Source organism: Syngnathus floridae, chromosome 3 (genome assembly GCF_059516105.1).
Source record: "Syngnathus floridae isolate MCC-2025c chromosome 3, RoL_Sflo_1.0, whole genome shotgun sequence".
Classification (NCBI taxonomy): Eukaryota; Metazoa; Chordata; class Actinopteri; order Syngnathiformes; family Syngnathidae; genus Syngnathus; species Syngnathus floridae.
In genome coordinates, this window is record NC_142415.1 from 19068672 (window position 1) to 19093998 (window position 25327).

The 25327-nt window shown below is 41.6% G+C and overlaps 1 protein-coding gene across 4 annotated transcripts in view; it reads left to right on the forward strand.

The window, feature by feature from the left end:
• ntrk3b (neurotrophic tyrosine kinase, receptor, type 3b) overlaps positions 1 to 25327 on the forward strand; it is a 135779-nt gene that overhangs the window by 96937 nt on the left and 13515 nt on the right. For all 4 annotated transcript variants that reach the window (XM_088372021.1, XM_088372022.1, XM_088372023.1 and 1 more), the window contains 3 exons: positions 15349 to 15537; positions 22164 to 22294; positions 23969 to 24141. In XM_088372021.1, the coding sequence (XP_088228147.1) occupies positions 15349 to 15537; positions 22164 to 22294; positions 23969 to 24141 (493 nt within the window). The remainder of the gene's footprint in view (positions 1 to 15348; positions 15538 to 22163; positions 22295 to 23968; positions 24142 to 25327) is intronic.

Consider the following 25327-nt stretch of genomic DNA (forward strand, 5'->3'; position numbering starts at 1 on the left):
CATAGCCAGTGGCTTACTATATGGAGAACATGCCTTCATTTTTCATGGCTCACAATTTAGCATGTGTGACAGAAGGACAAAATTACTGTTTAATGTCACCTGAGGGTTCACACTGGCTGCAGAAAGGGAGCAGGAATAATTTTATCTTTGTAGACAGCACAGGTACGACACATCGTGATTTTGATGCCACATATTGGCACCAGTTATTTTCACATTATTATTAATTTATCATGTTTTAAATATTATAGTTACCACTGATACTGTATTTTTTTACATTATCCAGTTATTTTCATATTATTAATTTTGTACGTTTGTTATATTTTAATTAAATACACATTATTATTATTAATTTAACATGTTTGTCATATTTTAACTAAATATTATAGTTATCACATTAACTGTATTTTTTACATTATCCAGTTATTTTCGTATTATTAATTTTGTACATTTGTTATATTTTAATTAAATATGATTAGATAAAGCGGTACAGAAATGAATGGATAGTTTAATAGTTTAATTAAATATTATAGTCAAAAGAAAATAGCATTACACTATATATAATATTATATATATATATATATATATATATGTACACTATATTGTCTTGTTCATATTATTATATTTTTTTAAACTTACTTGTGTATATGAACTATGCTCTCCAAAAAAAACTTTAATACTTTAGAGGAGGGCAGTGCACTCGAATGCACCACAGTTGCTGGTAGATGTCCGCCTTGGCAGGCAGTCTCAAGAATGCTGAGACAGCGTTGTAGCCGGTCCACTGTGTCCACCGCGAGCCGGGCCTCCAAGGCGCCATCAAAAAGTAACAACTGTCTAACGAGCTAAAACCGATTCCTGTTAAGAGGCTGCCGCCCCCTCAAGGTCGTCTAGCGTGGTGCAGTGATGCAGCAAAAGCTTCCACAAGTCTCCAAAACTTTTGCCTCACCTCGATGAAATCCCGCAGAGAGAAACGTGATGAGTCACCGTGACCTCATCTTTTCTCCCGAGTTACACGTTAAACACCTCGCTGGCCTTGACCCGCCGTTCTCGGGAGGCTTTTGGGAGCTTTGCAATGTTCCCGGTTGGAGGTTGGTGGTGAAAATATGTAAGAATTGAGCCTAAGGAGTCAAGATCTCCAAGTAGGAAGGTAGCTAGGAACATCTAAATCTAATCTAGCTCCCCGTTTTTCTCACTTTTGCGATTCTCTGGACAGTTGACTTGTTTTTATTCTCCACAGGAACAATTATAAAATAGTTAGACGGCAGTGTACAGAGACTTATTACTGCTTAAAAGCCTGTGACACGTACATGTCCTATCAACTCCAATCTGCTTCATTCATCATCGCCAAGTTTTTTTTTTTTTTTTATTCGACTTCCTCTGGGTCCCACCATGCACTTTTCAACCCACGCTTTGTCTTGCTATTATTATTGCAGCTCATCTCTCCGGCGCCGTGCTCTCTAATGGAGTTATAGCACACCAAGGATTAAACAATTAAAAAGAAAATTCATTTGAATGAATTAAAGTTCAGGGACAGTTTCGGTAGTCACGACGAATCACCCTGCATGGCCGCTTGTGTCGCGTTGTTTTTTTTTTTTGTCCCACCTCATTAACCTAAGTGGTAACCTATGAATAGGCACATTACCACAAAACAGACAGAGAAAAGTCTCTTCATGAACAGTTTGAAATTAATTAATTTAAAAAAAAATTGGGAACTAAATCGAATACTCTAGCTCTGATGGGGCACTGCCCCACTTAGCCCCTTCTACTCCCGGCAAAATGGCTCTTGTGGCACGCCGGGACGACGGCCATTGCCCAATCTCCGTACATTTTCCAATCATTTGCGGCGTAGAGGAGCAGACTGGTAGCTGGCGAAAGATTTGGGAGGCTGTTAACGAAATGCCAAGGCCATCTGTGCTGCTCTAAGAGGGTGTGAAATGAAGACGGAGAGTGTGTCACACGGCGATGAGAGGTCATTACTGACTCCTCAAAGGCAGCAGATTATGTCAATTTTACAGGTCACAGTCTCGTGGGTCACCGCATTTTTTATCCCCTTGGTCTCGGTGACACTCGGTAATGAATGTGTATACGTGTTGTGTACGTGTGTGTGCGGGCCGGTGGTTCAAACGTGTCGGAAAAGGCAGCCACCACCTGACGACAAGTGGCGATGATTAGATGCGAACAGATGCCATCGGGATGTCACGACTTGGTTACTCAGCGGCAATATATCAAAACAATAACAATGAAGCCATTAGATTGGAATTTAACTATTTACAATGTAAAATGATTTGAATCTATTGGCCTGTAAACTTGTGGTTCCATAAAATGGCCAATGGAAAATGTCTGCTTCAAAACAAAATGGCCGACTTCCTGTGTCTTTTTCAACATGGCGTCTAGCTTCCTGTGTCTTTCCGCGTTTGCTGACTTGAAACTCTTCAACCGTCATGTTAGACATCAAAAATTTGAGTGCCGTTACCAAATCCACACTACAGCTTCTCTACTAACTTTTGGTTCTGGTTTACCTACTAAAAAGCCCATTGAGTGTAATTCCGTCTAATTGCAATATTAGTGAAGTTGAATCAAAACAACAGATCCAGAATATCATGAATTTTAAATAACCATTTTTAAGGAGATGAAAAAAAGCAATCTTATTAAATCATATGCTAATGTTCACTTGTGACTGTCTTCCGCTAACACAGTAAAAGCCCTTAAAGGACTCTCTTAACATTAATGTCTATAATTTTCCTCGTTAGCCGCGCAAGCCTGTTATTATTGGCCATTAAAAAAACTGTTAGCTAGCGGTGCATTAATAACAAAAACAGCTTATCTTCTCATGGGAGTTTTTCTTTGCCTTATAAGAAACAAAATATTATTTGACTTGCAAAAAAGAGGCTAAACATGTCACCGCCGCTGTGAAGTAGCTTCTTCGGTCTCCCGGCGCTAACGCGCTAGCGGCATCCATGTTATAAATGTATCAGCCTGTTGATGTAAAGTGACACTTCATGCATGATGTACACCAGCGCATGGCTCACCGACCAATGTTACATATGTATACATAAAAAATCTGCGTGTGGAGGAGTTGAGACAAGATGGCACACTTGATTTAACCACCTCCAGGGGGCGAATTGCATTCTCATTCTTCACGGAAATCGGCACTTTCTGGGTCAAGTGAAAGCTTCTGTTTGATTTCTTTACTCACAGAACGTTTCTAAGTGTGTGAGCGAGTGATCATATGTGTGAGAACAGCATGAAGCTATCGCTTGTCAATTCCAATTTTTTTTTTCTCCATCCCCAAATCCACCAAAAGCTCACCGCAATATGTTTACGGACCTGTTCCGCAGCCAAGATAACAATAGCACTGGCGCTAGCTAGCTATAGCCTAGCCCGGCAATCTGATCCTGATGCCTGTGCCACGGGGCAATTCCAATTTCCTCTACGCGACGGGGTAAAAAAAAAAAAAAAGCAAAACAAGAAGAAGCAAAACATGTTTTAATCAATGATTAATGCTCAGTGGAGATGACTGTTTATCTTTTGCATATTCCAGTCAGCCAAAATGCATTGTGGGTGCTGCTGAATAAATTGTCAGATAAGACGCGACAGCTGCCGCCATCTTTTTTAACCTGAGCTTTTGTTTATTAGCGTGGCGGATGTGATATTCGTGCTGCCAACAGGCGTGGCCTTTGAGACGGCCCAGAAGATGAACAGAAGATAACCCTAACCCTAACACCGGGAGTCCTTGAAGAGCCGACATGATTGTTAGTGTTGGTCAGAAGACCTTGTCTATCGTCTGCTCTAGGCCGTCCGTCTCTGTTCTCCCTCGTGAGGAGCTCAACTATAATAACAAATCTTGTCTACACTGGTCAAGTCATGCAAATTATTTTCATTGAGATGCTGGTCGTTCTTTCGTTGCGACGTTATTATCGCTCAGAAGTCAGAAACGGTCACACGTGGCCGCGCAGCATGTGAATTGAAATTAGAGATAAAGCGAAGCCAATCATAGCTGAACGTTAGAATTCTGCTCTGGTTAATTAATAAGTGACAATTAAAACGCCGGCAATAAATTGCTGCAAGATGAGAAAGCAGACGTTGCCGAAATGTTTAAAATGGAGGCAGATGATGTCTGCGGGTTGGGCACAAAAATGGATTTCAATTCATCTTGTTTTTCTCGTTCAATCTTCAACGACTCTATTGAGAATTTCTCTTTTTCAATATTTTGTGTAATGTCACAGCTGTATTCCACCCAAAAAAAATTAATCACAACTTACCATATTTTATGACTATTATAAACCAAATTATGACGTGCACAAAATTCAGCTCTATCGCTAACGATTATCCTTGAGATGTTTCTTCCTCCTAAAGGTCACCTAAGCTAAACTAAGTTGAGTCGGCATAATTTGGAAAACCACACCAAAATCGGCATGCAATGCAAATCACGTCACAAAACGAGCATAAAAACAAAAGCTCATCATAACTGTTTGATTTTGGTTTCCATGACAGAAATCCATGTTCCAAACTAATTTCAATTCAAAAGTCAACATCTTCACAAAGTGGATTTACTCAGGCTAATCGGAGATCAACAAGAACTCGGCATTTGGTGTGTTTGTGAAACAGCAGATAAAGTCTTTAAAGAGTGCGTTATTTAAATGAAGTGCGCGTCCCGCTGCGTCCTTGTGTATAATTGTCGCTTGGCTGACTGCTCGGAGCTCCCCGTCGCCCCCCCGCCAAAAAACAAAAAGCTGAAAGAGAATCCGTAATGTGGCTAATCCAGTGTAAGCGGGAGGGAAGCCTCTGGTTAATAGTACACGCCGAGAAGAAGAAATCTGTCTTCGCCCCTCTTCTCCATCTTCTCTTCATCTCCTCCGTGGGAAAAAAACGGAGGTGTATTCCCATTCTGTCAATCACCGACGCTGCGCCTGCGAGGCCTCGATCAGTGTAAACAGAAGAGAGGAAACGGCGTTTGGTGTTTTCTTCCCCCTCAACGTGGAAAAAAAAAAGGCTCTTTTAGGTGACGCTTTGATCCCGACGCCGTGATAATTGCGATCGTTTGTGAAAGCAAAATGACAAGTCGTTTAGTGTGGCGAATAAAAGGAGTGAAAGCGCGCCGTGAGGGAAGAGTCATGCGGTCAGCTTGCTGTTGATTCTCAAACTTACCAAGTCTTTATGTTTTTTTTCTCTTTATTTGCTCAAATGACTTATTGGAATCCAAATCCTGTTTTTATGAGCGTAGCTTCTTGAATGTTTTTTCTGACTTGTGGCGTCTGTCAAGTTTGAAAAGTTAAACTTCAGAGCTGTGCTTCCGTCTTTTTGCAATAACAAAAGTTTGAAGATGTAGTATTCATTTCCTATAACTGCTTCAATTTGATAGTTAAAAAGACTTTAAAATGGCCATTTTAAAGTTAAAATTGAAGACGCTCTTTGTCTTGGGTGGCCGTGTCCACCCATGGCCACCAAGTAGCTCCGCCCTTGGTCATACATGTATTTACAGTTTTTCAATTTTATCTGCCGGACAAGTCGATGAGTAATGGCCACTTCAAACCTTACTGTGTCTTTCAAGTACGTCTCCTTGGGAATTTTTCCGAGGATTCACGTTGGGTTGTTGAATGACAACACTTCCGGAAAGATAAAAACAGCGGTCCGCCGAGTGACACCCTCGGATGTCCTTGTTGTTATTGTGAATGGATGCCCTGCAGAGGACAGGAAATGGAGGAAGCCAGTGAGGCACAATCAAACTTAGGAGGCGTTTTATGTAAAGAGAGGATTTGTGATTTTGTGCAGAGAGGTGACCCATTTGTGCACTCTTGAAGTCGTGCTGCCTGGAGCTGGGAATAAATACAAATCTCCCTCCATGGAGTCGTTCCAACTCGTATGAGGGTTGACAAATGTCGCAAAAATACAGCTCCATTCTCGTATGATTATGGAGTTGTAGGGATTTGTTGTAAAGATTGACTATTTTCTTGCAGAACTTTCTGGCTCTCGGCGTCTTTGGAAAAGTGGCTCTCCTATAAGAGCTCCCTAGACCCAAAATGTTTGGACACCTGCCGGGCGAATGTTCTTGTTCGGTTGTTATGACACTCCCGAACTTCAATGACTATAAACCAAAAAGTCCAATAAGTGGCTGGTTTATCGGGGTCCGACACCCATTTGCGATGTTTTCTCAGCATGTGAGGTGCATCATTTGACAGCCCCCCTACCTCAGGGTCCTCTGCTTCTGAGCCCATTTACAGGCAGCCCCGTTTAATTTATTGCCGTGCACTGACGGCAACACTTTGAAGTCGGTGTTGGGGGGGATGATGTGCTACATTTTTATTTTATTTTATTTTTATTTTTTTTATTTTTTTGTCTTACTTGGGATTTCTTAAACTCCCCTTTTATTAGTATTTTCTTATTTGTATTCTTTTTTTTGTCTTAAATGTGATTTCTTAAGCCCCACTTCTTTTTGTATTTTTATTTATTTATTTTTTTGTCTTACTTGGGATTTCTTAAACTCCACTTTTATTAGTATTTTCTTATTTGTATTCTTTTTTTTTGTCTTAAATGTGATTTCTTAAGCCCCACTTCTTTTTGTATTTTTATTTATTTATTTTTTTGTCTTACTTGGGATTTCTTAAACTCCACTTTTATTAGTATTTTCTTATTTGTATTCTTTTTTTTGTCTTAAATGTGATTTCTTAAGCCCCACTTCTTTTTGTATTTTTATTTATTTATCTTGTGATTTCTTAAGCTCCACTCTGTGGTCTTCTGTGTTTACATTTGACTACAGAGGAAGTTAAATTTAGCAAGCTTCCCCCCCCGACCGTCCCACCCCTCCTGCGAACATGACACTGATTGACAGCCGGCGGCGGCTCGTGGCGATGTTTTTTGCAACAAGGCGGCGCCCACAGGAGTCGCCCTCAGTAGATGTTATGATGTTTTGCGTTTGAAATGCCTCCTGCATGCACTTGACATCTCCGCCAGTGTTTGGAATTTATGAAGCATTCAAGCGGATCACACTGATGATTGGACCTTGTACATCGTGTTCCATAATTTCCCTTTGTGGACTTTGTGCCATTTTCTAACAAATGTTTATTTACATATATAGCCCTAGCGTATCAGCCCGCCGCTTTTGCTTTACTTTCAAATCAGAGCTCTGGGTCGGAAAAGCCAACCGCACGGGTTAATCCGAGGTCAGGACGGTTCAGGGAAGCATGAGAGGCATCCGTTAAAGGGGTGAGAAGCTTCCATTTGTTGAAATCATATATGTTTTTTGTGATCTCATGCCTGAATAAGGACAAAAACAACAACCCAAGATACAAAACGAGAAACCGAATTAATTTGCGGAGGGCAGCAATGAATGTTAAAATTTGAGCACATTGCTGAAAATGTTTTCTTCAAACCACAAAGCTGCCAGACTATTTTTTTTCTTCTGAATTCTCCAAATAATGACCAAACTCACTAAATTACATCCACAAAAATTTGATGTCACCCATCTGTTTGGGCCACCTGCTTCTATTTGAACCAACTTGCTGAAAGTATGAGCCTTGGAATTCATCCAATATGGCTGCTTCGAATCATGACGGAAAACCTCTTGATCAATTGTAGACATTTGTCCTTGAGACAAGTGGCTGATAAAATTACAACTTCAGTACCGGCTGTCTTTTTAAAGCTCCTCATTGTTGGGAGTTTTGGTGTCTTCGCTCACCTTGGCCGCGGCTGTGCCTGTAAGTCATCAAGTCAGCCGGCTGCCCTCCGCTACAGAACTTGTCGAGAGCCGCCATAACGAATGGCGACGCGAGGGAGGAATTTGTCTGCGTTTAATTGACGCGCAGATCACCATCGTCACACTCGGCGGTCTCTTCCCAATGCGTTCCTGACAGAGCCCCAAAAAAAACAACCTGGGATATAAATACGCCTCTGTCAATCACAGCAGGTGTCCGCAGGTATAAATATATCCCGTTATCGCCAGTGCCGTGCCCTTGTTGTGTTATACAGCACGTTGAAGTCACCTTTTCCTGACGTATGTTCTCCTTCGAGAGCGCTAAGTGCCACGTCCATGCAGCGTATTGATTGATCGGTGCTTTACGCCGGAGTACCTCCCACATGGTTGGCCTGCAAGTACGACATGGCTCAGCCACCGTATATTGTTGTGTCCTTCAAAATGCCTTTGGGGGGGAGCTTAATCAGCCACAAACGTGACCTGTAATGTAGTCATTAAACTTCTATGGAAGTAATCCCAAGACCATAACCATAGTTATTGTATTTTTCGCACTATAAGGCGCACTGGATTATAAGGCACACGCTCAGTGAGTGGCCGATTTTAAAACTTTGTCCATATATAAGGCGCACTGGATTATAAGGCGCACCGTCAATGAATGGCCCATTTTAAAACTTTGTCCCTATATAAGATATATACATTTGGCCCGCAGGCCGGACTTTGGGCACGCCTGCTGTAGTGACTCAATATTGGTCCCTATATAAGGCGCACCTGATTATAAGGCGCACTGTCAGCTTTTGAGAAAATTGGAGGTTTTTAGGTGCGCCTTATAGTGCGGAAAATACAGTATTGCTTAAACTTTTTCTGGCTTTTGTGTTGTGGATTTATCGATTGTAAAAAATTCTGCTTTGGCTCAGCATATTTTGCGAAACACTACCCAGGACCGAAGACTTCTTTTTCTCTTACTAGTGCGAACTAGGAAGTCATTTGCGTTTTCAAGTCAGGTGGTGGCGAGGTCTTTGACTCCCGCCATGGAAGCTGGCTTATTCCTCCGGTTGAGCGTAACGAATGCCAATAAAAGCATCGAGGCAGAGGAGTGTGAAGGGTGATTTACTGTACGTTGGTGTGTGGCGCTCGGATGTGTGTAATTACAATTAGATTGACCTCAGCGTGCACGCCTTGCTTCCTTCCTTTACGCTCTCTGACTCGGGCTAAACCAATCAAATCGGTGGCCGACGCGCCGCCGGAAAGATGTGAAGCAAGTCAACCAGATGCGTTCTTGGACGGTGTGTTCTATGGCTGCAAACAATTGGATGTTTGTTATTAAAAAGAATCAAAATGTCCAGCTTAAGAATTCGCAACGGTGAAGCAGTACATGGTGGCTAATGTTCTGCATTAGCATCTAAGCTAATCTGGCTCAAGCTTGTGAGATTCAATGGGCTTTTGGTCAGAATCGTAATTGGGCACACCGGTTTGCGCTCGGTTCTAGTCGGCAATGTGTGAGGGAGAGTGTGTGTTTGTGTTGTGTGCGCACAATGTGAAAACATGTTGTCTCCTGGGAGCACAATGCAGTAGCTGTCAGTCACTCGCCCATAAATATTTATACGCGGCACGCCAGTGAGGTTCTGCCACTGCCTCTTTTGAGCGTTTTCAATGCCACCTCGCGTTCTACGGGCATTATCTTCTCTTCCTCTCGCCATCGCCGACCAGTGACATCGTCTCTCTGCCGTGACGGCGTTTAGCATTCTAACGCGCGAGTGTCGACTCGCTACGCTAATGTAAGCGATATTCACATGCAAGCCGGCGCCGAGGGAATCGTTGCCTATTCCGGTGCCGTGATAATAAATGAAACCTTGTGTGTATGTGTGTGTGTGTCTTTATGATCCAAATGGGTTTGTGTAACGATGCCACAATGGAATTTTCTTGATAACTTTTCCCTGCGAGGAGAAGAATGCAAAGTGGCTCAGCTATTTGTCAATTTGGAAAACAGCAGGCAGGGTTTTACATGTTTGTTTTTAGTGATAAAGATGGTTATAGATCCAGACAATAGAGATTGTCATCGTTATCTGTCAGTTTTGTAACCATTAACACTAAATTTGAGGTGACACAACAAGTTGCTTTTTAATACTTTGTATAGATTGATAGTTTACTGCGCCCACAGAAACACAGTTCTCAAAATAAGAGGAAAAAACACTTGGTTCGTTGCTCTCAGTTGTAGTTTTCTTTAAAACTGGCACGTCAAAGAAAATTATCAAAGTAAAATGTTCCACCTAAATCATTTAATTCGACAAAATGCTAAACTTAATGGTAATGAAAGAGGGGTAGCAAAAATTAGCATGGCACATAAACGAAAATTATTCATGTAAAATGTTCAACCGAATCATTTAATTCAACAAAATGCTAAACTTGATGCTAACGAAAATTAACATGGATTTTAAAAAAAATGGCCACTTTAACGAATACAAATCGAGCATGCAAGAATTCTCACAGGCGTGTTTTCTCTCGGGTCTGCGGGAACAAGCGTTTAGTAGGATTAGATTATAGTCAACGAGAGCAAATTGAGGACATTCTCCGTCTCCTCGTCTTGCTCTTAATTACGTCGCATTTCTCTCAGTCGACTCTCAATGTTCTCTCCTATGTCGCAGCACAACACGGTACTCGGCGTACCATTCAAAATTGCAATTTGCCAAAATATTATGTTTACACGTGTTTGTATGTCCATCGTTTTTTTATTTGTCTTCAAAACTCGTCTACGTATGACCGACTTTCCGAATATGGATGACTGCAGATGTTCGAGTAGAGGACACGCACGACGGCCTGGCTTACAACAACGAATATAAAGGCAGCTGGTCACATTTCAAACGCTGTCCTTCCCTCCCTCCCGCTGTATTGTCGGCGCCGTAATGCTGCGGGAGCGAACAGAGCGTAAATCTCCAGCAGTCCACGTTGCGCAGGACGATAAATATCAGCTGTCCCGCAGTACTGGGTCAGCAGCATAAACCGGAAAGGACATGCGGGGGTGCTCCATTGCAGGGGACCGCTCAGTTGAGTGACGCTCCGTGTCAGCTTAGTTATTTTCATTAACCGAGAGGTGAAGAGGTTAACGCATAACCAGCGGGTGTCTTCACACAGTGGTGGCATCTGGTAATTAAGTGTCCTGATTGTGCTTACTAATGTGACCGCTAAACCAGTTGCAGGAACACTAACAATTAAAAGGTTCTACAGAGCACACCCATAAGAAGGTTTTAGAGAAACTTAATATTCATCTGAAATTACTTCTTTTACGCAAAATAATAATATATAAAATAACAATAACATCCTGCTTTTTGTGCTCAAGTAAATAAATTATTGAAAGGAAATATATACAGTGATCCCTCGCTACTTTGCATTTCGTTTATCGCGGCTTCACTACAACGCAGATTTTTTTTCCAAATTAAAGAAAACATTTAAAAGTCAAAATAAAACTTCTAAATTGAGGAAACATGTGTCTAACCTTTAGGATAATGAAGTATCGCTCCAAATGTTCGTTTACATTCCTTTAGAAGTCCGTTTTAGCACGATCGTGAATTAGCATCTTTCCGCTAACTCGTTAGCCTGCTTGTACTTGTTGGTGACCGTACTTTGCGGATTTCACTTATCGCGGGTGGTTTTTGGAACCAATTATCCGCGATAAACGAGGGATTACTGTATTTTTTTTTTCAACAGACGTGACCGTATTGGCGAGTTGCGATGATTACGAGGGCGATGAGGATTCTTTGATAAGTCCCTGTGATGATCCAACCCTACTCATGTTTTTCTACCACTCCGCCACATGTGAACTTAATTGGGCTCCCGTCCGTCATTAACGAGAAGCCTCTCTGCGAGTTATCCTTCCTGTGTTCTCTTGTTCGTGTCCTCCAGTTAAATCCAGTCCTAATTAACTACCTTTGAAAAGGAATCTGTGTGATAATTACCACAAGGAGGTGGAACGGAGGCAATCGCACTCTGCAAAATTTATTCCACACCACAGGGATTTTGCTTTCTTTTGTGTGTGTGTGTGTATGTGTGTGTCCTGAGAATCACCTTCAATGTCCACTTTGGAAGCGGAGACACGCCTGCGCAACTATATAGTCATTTTAATATAAGGAATATAAAAAAATCAGTCAAAAGTAAAATGAGAGTGATAAAACAAAGCGGGAGAAAAAATCTAAAGAGTGCCGTAAAAAGGAAAAATATCGGTTGCGCCGCATTAAATATAGAGTTGTTCACTTCTTATTAGATTTTTCTTTCAAACTTTCCATGGGGTCATTCTGATCGCTCATATTAAGTAAATGTCATGGAAGAGAGTTCCAACGAGCTTTTTTTTTTTTTATCCAACGCCTTCATCGCTATCCGCCGCCTGCTTTAATCATTATTTTGTCACAAGGCTTTGTGCAAAATTCTCTTGAGATATTAAGAAATGTTGCAAAGACGCGCTATTGTTAAAGCTGTATCATCGTTTTATGGATTCTTCCATTGTGCTAACAACATGAGGAATTTGGGCCGTGTTTTCTCAGGCGTTGACACGCTGCTATGCATCGATTTGCGGCAAGAGAACATTTCAGCGTTACAATGGAATGCTTAAGTCACTTTCAGGAGAACTTTCTATCCGTGTGTTCTTTTATTTTGGTAGCCATCAATAACGCAGTGGGATGAGAAGCAGAGTTAATTGTTTCCTTCTTGAATTTCCAAATGTCAAATAAAGAGCTTGAACAACTAGCTGTGTGAAGTTAGGACAGTAGGGCAATTTATTTTTCACTCAATAATGCGATTGTGATTATTTTTTTTCCTTTTTTTCTTCACAAGAGCCTAACCGAATCGGAAATAACGAGCCATCGATGTGAGCTGATGTTTTTCATCGACAATCTCTTTTGACGATACACTTGATTCATCTATTTGATCTGCTTTTTTATTACCCTCCTATCCAGCAGGTGGGGCAAGAGAGTAGTTCTCCCTGTTGTTGCTCCATGCTCGCCACTGGCAAAAACTCAAAGTTTGTTAGTTTTTTTTTTACTCCCAGCACAATGTTGCCTTTAAGCTCGGCGATCCATCTCAGCGATGCGCTGACAGCGGCGTAATGAAAGAGACTATTTTGAATCTGGGCGGCGGGTAACGGTAGTAAATTACACCGACATCCGGGGGGGAAAAAAGATGATGCCGATGTCACGCCTGATCAATCGATCTGGGCGAATTAGCTAATGCACCTGAGGCGGGCGCCTTACATAAACATAAAACACTTTGGCGAAAACGCCGCTGGCCGCGATCGCCGCCATCGCACATTACAGGCCAGGGAACATTGACGAATGCCGCCCCGAGTCTGCCGTCTGCCGAGGAGTCGGTGAGGGATCTTCGCCAGAGTGGCATCACTCTCGAAGATAAATGGGAGGACGCTACGCAGGGAAATGTATTAGCGAGCCAGGCCGGGGGCTCATCTTTAAACATCATACGACAATCTGGCACTCTGCCACCATCAGCGTCCACATTAGCGCAGTTTTGATAGCAATGCTTGCTACACGTGTGAGGTAGTCGAGCAATTTTTTTTTTTAGAGGAGCGGTATCTCATTTCAAGAAAGGAATCAAATTTATTATGTTCAGGTCCTACTTGGAGGAGAAAAAGTATTTGTCACCATTCTGATCGAATGGCCGTGTCACGTGGAGTCCCACAAGGTTCCGTTCTTGGACCCTTTAAGTTCCCCCTGTGCACCAATGTCATGGCTCTGCGGATAATACACTTCTAATCTGTCCCAAAATGAAACCCTGCAGTTTGAAATCCCTCTCGTATCGTGTAGCAGCTACCTGTGATATCTTCATATTAGAGACCGCCTTATTGTGAATTTTGAAACGCGTTGAATCTACTCTGGTCCTTGAGGCTACAAAAGGTTCAATAATTGGAATTGTGCACGGGGAGCTTTTGTTATCTTATCCTTGACGTAGTAGTACATTGCATTTACAGCATATACATTAGCCAGTCAGGCTTTGTCCATCACCCATCTAAGAAAAATGCGATTTTTACATCTCAAATCCGAGAGATCCAATTTTCCCCTTTTGTACTCTGCAGAAAACCACCTTGTGTGTGCGTATTTACGCGTGTGTGTGTGTGCTTTTGGAGCACAGCCATCATCGATCTGCCTCAGGAGTCTGATCAGATGCTTTTTCATTCCATTTCATGTTCCCTATTAAAGAGACACATTCATTGCGGGTACCTTTTCTGTTTAATCTTTTTTTTTTTTTTTGCCATCAGGACATTGTGGACTTTTTCCATTGTTGTGTGTGTGTGTGAAAGACATTTAAAGCCATGGTTGTTTGTTGTGCATTCTGTATTTTGTCTTTTTGTGCGCTTTCCAATAAGCGCTCACTCAGTCGAGGTTTTGGGAGTCCCGCAGGAGAGGAAAAACTCAAAATAACTATTCTTTTCACTGAGCTCCAATAAAATGAGGTTAGGTCCCAACTTCTGTTTATACAAATACAAATCAAAGAGAAAGTAAACAGTATAACTGTAGATACAATAGGTAGATTAAAAAAAAAATCCTAAAACAGCATGTCTGAAAGGACCCAGGAAGTCATTTGGCCTCAAAGCAACTATTAAGAGATTAATTTTTCGCCATTTTAACATTCCAGTATTGTTCCCTAATTCGAATCACATTTACTAGATTGATGGGTGACACTAAATTGCAAAACAATTTGATTTATGACACTTTCCCCCTTCTAATTATAACCTTCCTCAAGGTTAATCAAGAACCAAAAGCCGATTTCACTGTAAAAAGCGTAAAATATAAAACTGGCCGTCTTACTTTTACCGTGAGAACTTATCTGCTGCTGTAAGATGACTGATGTCAAAAAAATAATAATAATAATAATAATTCCAGTGACATGCCTCTCTCGTGCGCATGGCAATTTGTCCACGCTCGTGTCTCTAATAAAGTGAGTTCTCCGATACGAAAGCGCCGACGACAGCGGCGCAGCTGTCCTGAATAAATTGCGGCTTTGGCGTAACATCCAACCTCCGCTCCTCATTCCCAGGCTGAGGTCTATTATTGGATGTCGCTTGCTCTTGATTAGCTATTTGCCGCCTTGTGATGGAAGCAGTCGCCATTGTGAGTAAACAGATCGACTGTCAGCGCTCCGCCGCTGTTGACTTCCTGTATGCCTGCCTGTTTGCTACGTGTCAAAGAAGTGAAAAAAGACATATTTAGAGTTAATGCGCCATTTCCATAATGTACTATTTTTTTGTGAGCAATAGACATAAGATGTATTTTTTTGTCTTTTGCCAGACCAACAAAATGTTTTGTCTTATAACTGTTTTCATGAAAATATGCAATTTTTTTGTAAAAAACAATATCAGGGAATGTTTCTAAAACATTCTTACTGTTTTGTAAAAAGAAAGTTATTTTTATTTGAAAAAATATGCAACTTTCTGCAAAATATATATTTTTTATTTTTAAATTAACATTATGCCGCCCTTGACTACAAAAACATCAAAATACTAAAATGAATAAAATGTTGCTGTTTTTTTTTTTTATATAAAAAAACAATTATTAATATCTATTGTCATTTTTTTTCTTCATGACTCAGAAGATCATTCCAAAATGTAATCCCATCCATACTTTTATCGTTTTGAATGACGGACAAATCCCATCTGGTTCCAGGTCCGGTGGCTGTAATCAGCGGCGAGGAAGACTCGGCCAGCCCTCTTCATCACGTCAATCACGGAATTATAACGCCGTGCACCCTGGACGCGGGACCGGACGCCGTCGTCATCGGGATGACTCGCATCCCCGTGGTAGAGAACCCGCAGTACTTCCGACACGGACACAACTGCAACAAGCCCGCCACCCGTGAGTACACCATACGATGATGTCATCACGATATGCATTATTCTCAAAAACATAGTAAAAAAAAGACTTTCAGGCTGACCCTAAAATATCGTCAGTACTTTTCGTCCTCAGAGCTATTTTTAAAAATGTCCATGTAGCGATACGGACTAGCGTCAAGTCCCAAGGTGCACCTCTGCTGTAATTTGCTGTTTATCTTTCCAACGAGACACGCTGAGACCCCCGAGGCCTTCGCCGTAATGCGCTGTCATCTATTGTACGGAGCCATGCGGTGCGAGCATCTGGCAGCGTTCTTCATACAAAATCAACTCCGACGCAAATGCGGCAGCCACGAGATCACTTTAAGGCCTAATTAGCCGCTATGGCTAAGAAAACCGTCCGACTTGTCTGCTGTGTTTGTTTTTGGCTCGCTCCCAAAATGGCCGTGGGTCACGCGGCGAAACGCGTTCTCGAGCGGGGACGGAAGGCGAAGGAAGGAAATCCCATTTAGGGGTGATAAATAAATGAAGGCTCTTATGTATTATGAATGGCATGAATTGTTAATAGCCGGTCGTCGGCTGATTTATGACATCTCATGCCGCGCACGTAGCGTCTGATTGCTAGCTAATGAATAAATGACATTCGGATGAAACTTCTACCTGCATGCGGAAGTCGTTCGCAGGATGCGAGGTACGTGCGGAAGGACCGCGGAGCTCGGAAAAAAAAAAACGTCACGAGGTCTTCGCGTCCGGTGCTTTTCCGCCAGTGGTCGAGAAAACAAAATGGCTGCCAACCTGCACCGAACATGAAAGCGTTTCTTACCCGATTGATATTCTCTGTGATTTTTTTGCGGGTGAGGAAAAAAAGAATACATTAGAATTTTTTTGCAACTTTTTATCTTGGAAAAAAAGGAACTTTGATCTTGAATTATGTAACAGCGTTTCATACTTTATTCTCAAGAGATTGATTTATTTTTTTCTTAAAATGATATAAATTGTATGCAAATATATTTAAAAAAACAAGTTAATTTTTTTTGTAAGGCAACTTTATCTCTTAAATAAATTACTTTGTAATAATGAACTATGATCGAGCAGGGGCAACAAGATGTAGCTTCTTTTTGTGCAGCATAATATGAATCTAACTCATCGCAAGGTCATAATGTTCTCCGATTTTCCAGTGCTTGGCTCGGAAAACAAATTGGCTCTCGATTGTTTTACCCTCGGGACGCTCACTCTGAGATATGACTTTCTTTTTTCATGATGACTTTTTCTCAAACGTCTTAAAAACACTATGGGAAAATTACGACTTTATACTTTGGACTTGAAAAGATGCAATGTTTATCTGAAAAGAAAGGCTTTGTTCTTGTAAAATTGCAACTCTTTAAAAACAAAAAAAATTGTAAAAATAATCAGCAAGCGCTTTTATCTTTAAACCTTTTAAATACACCTTTTTGTCTTCTTAAATATTCTCATGAGTTTCCATTTTTCTCTCTCCTTCTCTGTATTTTTTCTCTACACTATACAACAGTTTTACCTGAAAAAAATGACATCACATGTGCATTACTTTATGACCATTTCCTAGAAACTCTTTTCCTTTTTTTTCCCAACGCACATTATATTACATCATATATTAAAAGCCCAGACTTAATCACAAGGTCATAATGGCCTCCGCTTTTTCAGTCATTGGCCGGAAAACAAAATGGCTCCCGACTATTTCTGCCTGCGCTGAATATGAATGCGTTCCCTACCCTGAGGACGCACGCCTTGGGAAAGGAAATGCATGTGCTTATCAGTGTGTGTTTACTCGTGTGTGCGAGTGTGTGTGTAGGTGTTTGCCAGGCAGTGTCAACCTGTGAATGAGAGTGCGGATGTGGGCGGACTGCTAGTGCAGCTCGCGGCCACTGTTTTCCTGCATCGTCTCTGCAGGGCCGTGTGACTGCAGTAGCCTTGAGGGGGGGCATTGTGTCGGGGTGGGTCTCAGGGGTCCCCCCCCTTACCCCCATTGTCCGGCAAAGAGCTTTACTCAGCTCAGATACAGTAGAGCAGCATTATTGATGGCTGGCCACCGATCTGTAATGTATTCATTCATTTTGTTGAAAGCCTCGTATTCAAGGGAATATGTTGCTGCACACAAGTCCATCAGTAAAGTCAAGTCCAGTCGGCCCATCTAAACCAGAAAACGATGGGGTCGGATATAAAGCACCTGCCTTCAACATTGCTGACACCCGTGTTTTGGTTCCCCCCCCGTAAATGGTTTATTCATGAGAATTTTATCTTCCAGTCACCACTCCACCCGCCGCCCAGGAAAGTGTATTTATATTTTAGTCTTGTTAAATATCGCCACGGAGCAAGATGGATCTAAGGAGAATCTGGGCATTCCTACAATACATCTTCAGGGGAAAAGTCCACAAAAGTTGGACACAAACTGGTTTGAACTCCAGTTGAACTTGTCGGCTTGAAAATCTGATTCGGGACGAGTTATGTAGGGCGGAAAATTTTCTCCCCCAAAATGGCATGTGTGTTTTACACCAACTATTCTGTGCATATGACAATTTTGGGGAAGAACTTATCTGTGCCTTTCCCAAACAAACAATAAAATGAAGTGTATTGCTAACACATTTTGTAGCTACCAGAAATTCTACCAGACGTCACTTTTATAGACTTATGTTTATCTCATCACTATAAAAAACCAAAATAGTCATATTGTACTATACGAGATATTGATTTTCTATTTCAACTCCTAATGCTAATTAGCCACCATCAACAGGCATGCTAGTGATGTATTTTTTTATATCATGGCTCACTCCCAAAACAGCCGTCTGTCATGCTAGCGAAATAAATGACGCTAGCGCAGTTAGATTGTCCTCGAACTCCAGATGAACGCGTGGAAGGCCACTCAAGCGGAACAAAGTTGTTTCAAAAAAGGGACAATTGGATTGGTCGTACGAGCGAAGGAGAGTAAACAGTAGAGATATGACTGATTAGGATGTTTCATTGAGTTTTTTTCAGAGTTTCGTTGAGAGCTTTTTCTGTTTTATTTTTAATCCGCCGGGCATTAGGCAAAAAAAGGCCAATTCTGTTGGCAGCATTAGCGAGATAAAGGCAGAAAGGCAAAGGACAATTCTTTAGCCTAATGACAGATTGCTATCTCGCTGGGATCCGCTGTCTCGCAGCAAGTGGCTTTGTTTAATCGCTCGGATTGCTTTTTTAATTACGGATTTGTTACGTCCCGCCGGCCCGAGATGAGCAATGGCTTCAGAAGAGAGGAGGAGCGTGAGTTACTTTAGCTTAGCATTGTTGCGTCCTCACGGGGTTATTAGCGACACAGCGAAGACAATCTCGCTCTGTACTTCCTGTACCCACAGTAACAATTTACTCCTGCTCTTTGGGGGGGCGTAGTGACCCAGGCGTTGCAAATAGATTATACCATTACTGTCGCTATTCGTTCAGGAACAAGCGGTAAAAATTGCCACTATCCAACCAAAATGGCCGACTAACTGTGTGATTGACAGTAAAGGTTTTGTATTAATTTTTGTGTCCTGTAGTTCATTTCATTTTTTTAATTTAATTATTTAAAAAAAAAAAAGACATTAAAGGAGGCAGAAAGAAGTATAGAATAAAATGTATATAATCCACCTTGTTTTGGGGTTTGGTCATGTGATGTTTGCAAGCTGAGCCGTGATTGGTTGTCACCTGACCTGTCAGGTCATTTTCAGTCCATGGCAGATAGCAAAATACATTATATATGAAATATAATTGCCGTATAATTCATATAAATATAATATAAAAAAAATTAATGACTCTGATGCTGAAATCGGTGAAATAAGCGCGCAATCCCTTTAAGAATCTTCACTGAACTTAACGAAAGGGTTTTTATCGACGTCTGACTAACCCAACGTACGTTTTATGTGTCAATTTTATCTTCTATAAAAAGGGGCAGCATTATCAGGTCAAGTGTCATCATTTATTCAGTCTAACTTTCCTACATAAAAACAGACAGCTCATGATTGACAGGCGGGAGAAAACCTTATGTGACCGAGAGAAGTACAACACAAGACACACTTGGGAAAAAGGATGGGTGGCTGCATAACAAAGACACGCACCGTCGCAGCGACACAACAAAAGCTCTGGCTGCCTGACCCAACTGAGTAAATCTCCCGAGAGGAAAACGTTACCCCGTCGTCGGGAGCCTCGGGTCAAGCTGGGACAAATGGATTCATGTGCGCCAATAGCGACGGTAGGATAGAGATTTAATCTGCTCGCCACTTTTCGGCGTGCCACTCTGCCAGCAGAGCAAAGTGAAGGTTAACGTACGTCACGGCCGCCCGGGCAGGAGGACACTTTGTTGCCAAATGGAAGGAAGCTGCACGGAAATTTGACAAATTGTTCAGTTTTCGTTTGCTATTTACATCAAATGTGGGACTCTTGAAAAACTGGAGTATTTCATAAATCAAAAGTGTTTTGGGAAACATCAAAGATGATTTAGTGGGCCTTATAAAATATTGATGGCCAAACTTTTTCCTGCAGTAGGATGCAAGGGACACAATGACGTTCTTCAACTTTTTTTAATTCGTTATTTTCGGCTACATCGCAGCTTTTTCTTAAAGAGAAGGTAAATAATTTTGGACTTGAGGGTGGTCTATGCCCCGATAACAAATGAGAGTAGATCCGCCCCTGACCTGAGCAGATCATCATTTTCGGGACTCAAGTAAGAGCAGCTAATTTTCTCTTCTCTTCTTGGCTTCATCTCCTCACACAAAACCAAAGCAGGCCAGCCTCGGACAGTCTTCTAATCTCTCCTCAATCCTCCCACATGGCCGCTGTGGCTCTGCTTCATTTGTCTTTGTGATTTCACTGTGTGCCAAGAAGACAATGTAACACTCACAAAGCACGTTTCAATATTTTAATCTCGCAGCCGGCACGTGATTGGCTAAATCGAGTGATTATTTGGAACACTCCATTTTTGAGGAGGAAATGACTTTTACGTTTGATGCAATGCTACACAATGTCATCGTCGCCACGTTACTCGATGTTCTTCCATTTTTCAGTCCAGACCGTTCTCCTCGGGATGCCGTCGCAAATAGCTTTGAAGGGGAGCCACATCCAGTGGCCAAAATGGCTTCGCCGCAAGGAAGCCAAGTGACACTAGCGTTCCGCTTCCTGACGGAAAGCCCATTTAGCTGCTCAAACATGAGCGACTCGCTAGTTACCACGCTCGATAATCATGAATAATTCTCATCCCCGAGCACTCCGACACCTTCGCTTCTCGACAGTCCGAGTCGGGAAGATTCACAGCGGATTTTTTAACACGAGCGTAAAGGTGCGATTCTTTTTTGAGTCGAGTTCTTGACTCACTACCTACTTCCTGTTTTATGTCCTGCACATTAAAGCGCTCCATCGAGACCAGAAGGTAGATGTAAATAAATGGGGATTGACACCGGTGGCAAGTCACAAGATTTCACCTCGGGCTAATCCGTCTCTCACTGTTGGTATCGTTTCAACGAACAAACATGAACATGAGTCATAGCGTCAGCGGGCACAAACACAACGCACAGATGGAGGAGAAAGCAGAGATTGCGGAAGTTGACTCAGAAATCCACTATGTGATTAAAAGTAGTCCTCTGAGATATTACTTTCCTCGTGGATAATAAAATTTTGTAGCGAGATCAAAATCGGTGACGGTACACAGCTGCTAACGTAGCTACACATAATTAAACTACATGCTAGGTCAAAAATTCACCATCAATTATCTAGAATAGACTATTTTGACTATAGTCTTCAATTAGCATTTAAGAAAATGTACCGTCAATGCTATTTTTACGAATCCTAACACAAGATGTCTTTCTCCTTCTGTCTTTTTTTTTCTTTTTTCAAAAATGAACTAATTTCTACACTCTGGCTCTCATTATAAAATTTCCCCTTGTGGCGTTCCAATGCCACCAATAAAAGCGAGAGGAAGAGATTTGCTGCCCCGGCCGCTTTATTTCCACATTCCAATTGTCGGGGAATCAAAGCAGGATTAAAACGAGTCTTTCGCAGCGACAACATAGTTTATACTCATTGAATGAAAGCTGGAGGTATTGTTGAAAATATGTTAATAGATGGCTCGTGGAATGACCAAATGCTTTTTAATTACTTTACTCGTTCACTGCCATATTTAAACTGGAATCCAAACTGCCAATGACGAAAAAGTACATGTTTCAATGGGTCGGCGTAGAAAAAGGTCATGCTCAGTTATGACATAACTTACAAACAAATGCCAGTAGATGGCAGTGTTCAATAAGAATTTCAGATATGTGGGCCTGAATCTTTTCGATTATGAAGGGAGCATATTTTAAAACAACCGAATGTAATTTTGCATTTTCTCTTTCTTAGTCCTCGTTAGTATTTAGCGCTCATGATCCAATCAGCTAAACAGTTAGATAAATTACTCTCAGCGTAACATGCAATTAAAATAAAACTGCTTCCTGATTGCGTTTTGTTTACTTTTGCTGTTGCTTCTCATTATTTCTGGCCTTTTTGCTTGGTGCCTGTCATTCCAAACATATATTTTTTTTGACACTGTGTGTTGTATTGAGTGGGATGTTGCAATGCTGTTTACTTGTATAAAAAGGTCACTCTGTGTTCTCCCCCTCTATCCCGACACGCTAGTGGTGCAGCATATTAAACGCAGAGACATCATCCTTAAGCGGGAACTCGGCGAGGGAGCCTTCGGAAAAGTCTTCCTGGCCGAGTGTTACAACCTAAGTCCCACCAAGGACAAGATGCTGGTGGCTGTCAAGGTATGGCTTACACTTTGTTTGTGTGTGTGTCGCGAGAATGATAAACTAGCATTAACTGAGCTAGCTTTAGCGGCTAATTTATGTATATACAGTTTTCAATTTTTTTGCACCTTTAAAAGACACCTGAGTGAACAAATGCTAGCCACTGTACGGCAAAAAAATGTAGGGGGGAAAAAATTCGGAAAATACAGTATCCACATAATCTAAAAACGATAATATGAGGAACTACGGTATCTTGTAGTCAGCAGAATTGGTCATTTTCTGCCACGTCACTGTTTATTGTCTGTGTCATGTTCCTCCCTTCTCTTCCCTCTCCTGACAAAGACGAAACATTGACACAAGTGATCACTCATTTGAGAAGCTTTTAAAGCCGTTTGTCCTGGTCGGCTACCTTTTCTCAATGACTTCATGCTACTCGTCGCTAAATTGTCCTTGGCACCTCCCCGCGGCCGAATGTGAATCAGGGTGACACCGCATTAAAGCGTGCCGACTCAGCAAATCCGATTAAAGACGGCAAAAACACCTTGACCTTGACGACCGAAGATGAAGTGAGTCCGCCGTTGTCTGTAATATGTGGTTTGTGCATGCGAGGTTATTTTTGGAAGCATTTTTAAGGTCAACAATGAAAGGGAAAAAATCACAGTGGCGCTTTTGCTTCAATTTATTGTGGCACTTGAGCACTTGGCGGTATTGTTTTGGAGGGCTGCCCAGTCCAGACACATTTCCTTAAGAGTGCACTTTGATTTGGTAATAGAATTTTATTGCCATTTTACCTACTCGGCCCGTACATTTCCCCACCGTCTTCGCAACGTATTTCCATCCCAAGGTCTTTCGACTTGCGTGAGCCGGGGCCATAATAAGAGGGTCTCTACTCTCGATCAGTTCTATTACTGAAACTCTCAAACAGCAAAGAGCCACTAAAAAAAAAAAAAATGGATGTGGAGAGAGAGAGAGAGAGATTTTTATTCAGACCGTTGAGGAAAAACTGAATTTTTTGCAGAGGGTAAGAAACAATGGGATGAATTTTGTGCCGGCTGATTTATCGATTTTTATTTTTATTCTCTCCTTTTCCTCTCACTTGTCGAGTTGGCTGGTTCAAATAAGTTCAAAAAAATCTTTTAAGTTATTAATGACAACCTCCACCTTACACAACATAAATAAAAAGGAGTAGAAAAGAATCAAATAAAGTCAAATAAAATTCCATGGCGTACTCAGTCATGCATAGGAAACAAAAGTATGTGTCATATGAATAATGCAATGTTTTCTGTCCATATATGTTATCTGGCAAATTGCACAATAGAATTAAAAATTGTTAAAAAAGTCCATGCTGTATCACGCATGGGCACAGTCGCGTAACGTCGCTGCTTTGCATCCAGAAAAGGTTTTAAAAGAAAAAAATTCTATCTTCTGGACTGTCTTCTTCCATCGTATGCCTGTTTTTGCAGCTCATTATGCCTTTTTTATATCCCTGCCAAACTTTTACTACAGCAAGTCACTAATTACTACCCTGAAACAACACTTCACAAAAGTGGCAGTGTCTTATCTTGTTTCTTACCTGTCGGCAGAAAGGCTTGCAAGGTGAACGCCAGGCGAATGTTTTCCCCAAAGACTGTCTGCCTGCATGTCCTTATCCTGCCTCTCTTCCCTCAACGTTTTTTTTTGTACTCCCTCTAGACGCTGAAGGATCCTAACCTGTCGGCGAGAAAGGACTTCCAGAGGGAGGCTGAGCTGCTAACCAACCTGCAGCACGACCACATTGTCAAGTTCTACGGCGTGTGCGTGGATGGTGACCCCCTCATCATGGTTTTTGAGTACATGAAGCACGGAGACCTCAACAAGTTCCTCAGGTGAGTTTTTGAATCTGACCGAATGGCCATGACATATGGGATCCCTCAGGGGTCAATTCTTGGACCCCTTTTCTTCCACCGGTATATGCTACCCTTAGTTCGAATCGTTTAGAACGCAAACATTGGGTTGCATGTTTCGCTGACAGAAGCTTATCTATCTAACTTAATCATTGTAACGATCTTCCGATTGGAATCCCTCAAAAGAGCATCAAACAGCTGCAGCCCATTCAGAACATCCTACAATTATTGCTCTCCTCCTCCCCCCACTTATTCATGTTGACCCTAAACTATAGAAATAAGCAAACTAGAAATAATCCACTGTCAAAGACATCCAAGGAACGATTACCATGATTGCATCCGTCCTTCTGTTTGTACTGTTTGATAAGAACGAATTAGCTATTAGCTTGTCACGCTAGCCGGCGACTGGTCATCTATAAACTTTGCAGTGACCAATTCAGTGATTTACATCATCAGTATGATATGGCACGCAGGGTCATTAGCTTCATTAAAGATCCACAATGAGTCTAAATCTAGCGGACTGTATGTTCCCATTGATTCTCTGTCCCGCATCATGCGTGTTCATTCAATGTGACAACGGCTAAGGCGCTATCGTTCACATCTTGCACCTAGCGTGAAAGAGTGTCATCATTCAGCGCATTGAAGGATTTCCCCCCGCAGAAAATCATCACAAATTCATGCAACGGCTCGTAACGTGTCTTCTTTGTCGACTATTGATCAAACTTCAAATGTGAGCAAAACTGCCAACACACACACAGTTTGATTTGTGTGCTCAAGGAAACTTTTCCAAAGCAGCTCCAACCCTACCAAAATAAAAGCTGAGATTTTGTCCAATCGTTAACATTGCCCCCTAGGGGCAATTAGAAGTAATGCAGGTTTACTGATGCTTAATGCTGATGGATGGGCAGAAAACTGGATCCATGTCTTTTTTTAGTTCGTCAAATTGTCAGTCATTTCAAATGAGGGCAAAACACTTTTAAGAAGACAAGACGGTTGTCTAAAAATATGTTTTATATTTAATTTAATGACATGAAAATCACTCTGCGTGCGTCAAGCACATGGCAAGACGGTGAAGCCTCCGCTCATCTTCTTGCATTAGAGATTCATTATTAGCCTCGCTCTCCGAGCACAAAACCTTTAATTGGCCTAAATGTGACAGATGGAAACA